General features: G+C 33.5%; 1 protein-coding gene across 1 annotated transcript; it reads right to left on the bottom strand.

Moving 5' to 3' along the window:
* Nucleotides 1-335: 335 nt before the first annotated feature.
* On the bottom strand, nt 336-3,533 carry LOC112031450 (receptor-like protein 7). The gene has a single exon (XM_065773963.1). It carries the CDS (start codon nt 3,531-3,533, stop codon nt 336-338), a length of 3,198 nt encoding a protein of 1,065 aa, XP_065630035.1.
* Nucleotides 3,534-5,475: the final 1,942 nt, after the last annotated feature.

Raw genomic sequence — 5,475 nt, 5'->3', positions numbered from 1 at the left:
TGCATAATACTCTATCATCTAAATCTAAAAAACAAAAGTAATGTCCTTGTATTTAAAACTATAGACATGGTACAATTCTACCTGTTATAATTTTAGACAAACAAAAAGAAATAGAAATTTTTTAAATATATAGAATTGCTGATTAAAATCTCAAGCCAGTTGTATATGAAAACAGCTTATTTTAATATAATCTTAAAATAATGTTCATTGCGAATATGAAATAGTACAAACATCTTACCCAACAAAGCTCACGCCCAATTGCTTGGATACATTTTTATTTTGCTCTTATAATGAAAGCGAAAAGGAAAAGAAATAGCACAGACGTCTTACCATACCTAATGCCTCCGCCCCGCATTCCCATGTGCTCGGATTCCACGGTATTGTTTTCCTCCAAGGTACAGCTGTGGGAAGATTCTGAATAAAATGTCATCAATGTGTTTGCAATACCGAATCCTCCACCACTTACAAAACATAATCGGCCAAATGACCATCCCAAAGCCAAAAACAAATCCCAGCTCTACACTTAGGAAATTCCAGTCAATCGAAGGCCGAGAATTTGAGTTACTATCTTGAAATGTTGGAGGTGGCGAACTTGGCTTTGGAGATGTGCATGTTGTCTTCAAAGGGGACCCACATAATCCTTTGTTCCCTTCATAGGAAGTTTCCGAAAATGTTGCAAATTGCTTGATGTATGGAATTGGCCCAACTAATTGATTAAATGAGAGGTTTAAGACTGCAAGGAAAGTAAGACTATCTGCAAGTTGCACAGGGATCTCACCACTAAGCTTGTTGCTTGATAAGTCTAGTGACTCAAGTTGACTTGAATTTCCCAAAGATGGTGGGATTTGCCCTGTGAAAGAATTGTGCGACAAGTTGAGAATATGCAAGGATTTGAGTACTCCTATTTCTTCTGGTATTGGCCCTTCAAAATTGTTGCTTGAAATGTCAATTGAAGTGAAAGTAGTAAGAATCTTCACCGACTCAATTATCTGACCTTTAATGGTAACTGTTATTACATCTTGATAATAATAATTATCACTTCGTATCAAAGAAGAAAAAAAATAATTACCACTAATGTATACTCTATGTTCAAATTGGAGGTAATTGAGCCCTGATTGAGCCTTATTATCAGCCATCATTAACTTTGAGTTAGCCAAGGATTTTATTGATAGCCTACCACTAAAGTTGTTAGAGGCTAGGTCTACAATTTGAAGAATCGGCCAAGTAACATTTGACCCTCCACAACCAACAGATCCATAAAATTTGTTCGAATGCAAGACTAGGACTTGCAAATTAGACATGCCCTTCAAGTGACAAGGGAAGGAATCATGTATCTTGTTGTTCCCAATGTCCAATACCTCCAAATTTGTGCAATTGGCGAGAGACTTTGGTACCACTCCTTCCAGTAGGTTTGTGTTGACATTCAGAGTTTGTAAACTACAATTGCTTGGAAATGTATCAGAGATTTTGCCAGTGAGTTTGTTTCTCCTTAGATTCAGAACCTTTAAATTATTACTTGTTGAAGACAACAAGCATTGGGGAATTGTTCCATTTATGGAATTATTAGACAGATCTAGAACTCCAAGAGCAGTAGCATTGCATATTGATTCAGGGATTTGCCCATGGAATTTATTGCTCGAAAGAGATAAGAAAGCACTAAGAGAGAAGAAACTCCATGAAAAGTCTAGCTCTGGTATAACAGAGTAGAAATTATTCCTTGACAAGTCCAGATAATAACAAAATGGAAGGGGAGTTGGGAGTTGTCCCTGGAGTTGGTTGGAGCTAAGGTCTAGGAAATTTGTTGAAGAAAGATTATGTAAAGGTCCCTCAAGGTAGTTACATGAGAGATTTACATAAAAAGGTATAGGAATTTTCCAAAACCAGTTGGGTATCTCCCCATGTATTTGGTTCTCTGAAAGGTCTAGAAGTTCTAAACTGGCTTGGTGTCTCAAGAATTCAGGAAATGTTTTCAACTTGTTAGAAGCCAAATTCAATCTCACAATTTGGGGAAAGGAGGATAGTGAGGAATTAGTTCCATTATATTCGGTCAACAAGTTGTTATTGGAAAGATCCAGATAGGTAAAATTTCTCAACTGCTGAATCGCATTAAGCTGTAAAGAGCCATTAAAGTTGTTTGAAGAAAGTTTTAGGTCTCGAAGACCTTGGAGTTCAAAGATAGACGTGGGAATTGGCCCTTCCAAGTAGTTGCTACTCAAATCAAGATCTTCTAACAGGAAGGAAGAAACATTTGAAAATTCATGGAGTTGACCAGAAAAATGGTTGTTGCCAAGAAGCAATGTTCGCAATGATGGAAGGGAAAAAAGAGATGCTGGAATCTGACCTGTCAAATGATTATAAGGAAGATCTATCATGGTCAGGTTCTTTGCCATGCTGAATGATGGAATTGATCCGGTGAAGTTGTTTAATGACATGGCCAAATAAACCAATTCAGTAAGGTTTGCCATGGAGCTTGGGATTGACCCATTGAAATTGCACCTTGAAAGATCTATTCTAGATAACCTTTTAAGGTTGCCAATAGAATCAGGAAGCGTTCCTGAAAATTGTGTTCCGCTAAGCAGCAGTGACTGAAGAGAACCATTAGGATAAAATTCTGGCAATGAACCTTGAAGTAGTTCATTATCTGATAAGTCTACCATCTGCAGTGTTGGAACCTGGAAGATCTTTTTTGGAAATTGTTCCTTCAATCCACAAGAACGGAGATTCAAGGATGTCAAATTTCTGAAATCTGCAAAAAATTCTGGAACTGGAGCAGAAAAATTATTAGCGTTGAGATTAATTATTGAGAGAGATTGAAGCTTCTGTAAAGAGGAATCAAGAGGCCCCTGAAGATTACAATCTGACATGCTCAACACTCTTAGATTTGGCAGTGAAGATGATAAGGCTTGACACCACTCGTTCCCTTGCGATGATATATTTACATGATCAAGATAAAGTTCCTTAAGGCGCGTAAGGTTCTGAACTAGTGTAGCGAAATTTGGGCTCCAAAGTCCCAGCTTGCCCTGAGGAACCCGGAGACCAAACTCGACGGGGAGAAATTCAGGTGTTGTAGACAAATCGAGAGTATCCAACCTTGTGAGGTGTGAAATCTCAATCGGAATCTGCCCACTAAAGCCAGCATGTGACAAACTCAAATAACTCAAATTTATCAGATTTCCAAATTCTGGTGGAATAGTACTGAGGAGGAAGTTGTTATCAGCCAAACTCAGGTCTTGGAGATAATGAAGATGGAAAAGGCTACTTGAACTGTCAAGTATACCAGAGATTGATTCGCTGTTGAGGTAGAGACCGACAACACGTCCCTCGCTGCAGGTTACTCCTTCCCAAGAACAGCAATCAACACTTTCATTCCAACGCACCAGTTTAGTGGAAGAATCACTGTCAAAGTCGAGGCTGTTCTTGAATTCCAGCAAATAGGATTGTTGATCACGAAGACATTGACCAGACACGGCAAAGATGAGGGTAAGTGAGCATAAGAATATCAGGAGAAGCCTTGAAAAGAGTGGAATTCTCATTGGAGGCAGTAAAAACAAACACTCAAAACGGTAAAGAATTGAAGGGTTGATGAAATTAATGGAGTGTTGAGGAGTGCAAAGACTCATGAACATGATGGCCCTTTTAACCTGTGTCTAAAGTAGTGGCGGATCAAAAACAACTCGGTTTTGCATGGGACGACAGTTAAAAGTTGTTGCTATTTCACCGTAATTGATAAAGGTCACTGATTTTGCCATGGAATTAAAATTTTAAATCCATGTACTGGTTCCAATTTCTTTTCTTTGCAATCAAAAGTCGTTGCCTTTTCAAAAAAATATGGATTGATTATTAATTTACACATTCATTTTAGATGGTTTTAACTTTATATATAACTTCGTATTCATTTACTTTAATTTGGAAGTTTATAACTAAAATATAAAATCAATGAAAAAATCAAAAGCCAAAAGCAATGTCTATACATATCTATACTATATATAAATAATGAAGGTTTTGCAATAAAATTTACAAAACTCTTTCTCTACCACATATTTAGCATCCTTTCTTATTTTCTGTTTTGTTTTTTTTTTTCAAATTTTTACTTTGTTCAACTTTTCATCTTTTTAAACCATTGTTTTCTTAGTTCAATATTTCATCTTCTCCAATTATTTTCTTTTTAAATTTAATTTTTATTTGATTTCCTTTATAGATTTTTTAATTTTTTTCATTTATATTTTCTTAAATTCTACCGTTTCACTTTTTTCAACCTTTCATTTACTTTTACCCTTCCTCTTCCATCTTAATTTTCAGATAAAATCTTATTACTTTATATCCACCTCTCTCTCTCTCTCTCTCTCTCCCCTATTCCTTCCAAGTTATTCACAACAAAAAAGGTCAGCACTCTCTCACTCCAATTTTGTTTCTCTTTTGGTGGATTTTCTTATTGTTTCAGCCACTTTTTTTTTTTTTTTCACTAATGGTTCTTTTTTTTATTGCTAATTTAATTTTCATGTCACATTTGTTTCTCTTTTTGATAATTTGTATAAACTTTTATGCATATTTAGGTATTTTGGTATTCAAATTCATGATCACAAGTTCTTTTTCTTTATCCCATTGGTTTGATTTGGTTTGGTTTTTAATTAGTTGTTTAGCAAGTTAGAATTTGATTTTTTTTAGTGATCCATTTAGATGATAAACTATTAGACATTACAAAGTTTTGTTTATTTTTTAATCCTTTTGAGTGGACAAATTTGTAGTTTTTGGTAGGAAAAAAAATAGAGTTTGAGAAAGTTTGTTTAAAACTAAAAGAATAATTTTCAAATTTTATATATTTTTTAATGATACACAAAATGTTATAAATGAATTTTATTAAAAAATTAATATTTTCACTAACTTTCTTTTTAAATTCTTGAGAAAAATTGTATTTTTTTTTTTATATTTTGGTACAACAAAAATTATATATATATATATATATATATCATTTGAGATTGTTCCTATAATAATGAAAATATGATTATGAATTACATTACTCTTTATTAAATTAGTCCAATTTGCAAAAATTAATTTAATGAGATCATCATTAAAAAAAATTATCACATGCAACGTGCTGGTCCGCAACTAGTTTGTCTAAAAGTTTAAACTTTAAACCCTTAAAAATGGCTAATTTAATTACCTAACCATTATTCTACTAATAAAGGCAAAAAAAATATGAAAAGTGCAAGATTTGTCATCGATCAATATACTGTTTAAATAGTACAAGGTTGATGAATTTAATTTTTAGAATTTTTTAAACAAAAACATTTCTAATTAACTCAAATATAATTTCAACTAGAATTTTGTTATTAAACATTAATATATATTTATGAAGGGATTAAAAAATTTTAGTCATGGTGTGTATCATATATAGAGAAAGATTAATAAATTAAATAGCTTATAGACAAGTTTGAACTTGTTGAATAAGAAAATGAACCAAACTTAAATATGTGA

Source organism: Quercus suber, unplaced genomic scaffold (genome assembly GCF_002906115.3).
Source record: "Quercus suber isolate HL8 unplaced genomic scaffold, Cork oak 2.0 scaffold_83, whole genome shotgun sequence".
NCBI classification, from domain to species: Eukaryota; Viridiplantae; Streptophyta; class Magnoliopsida; order Fagales; family Fagaceae; genus Quercus; species Quercus suber.
This window is presented reverse-complemented; position numbering and strand designations above follow the sequence as displayed.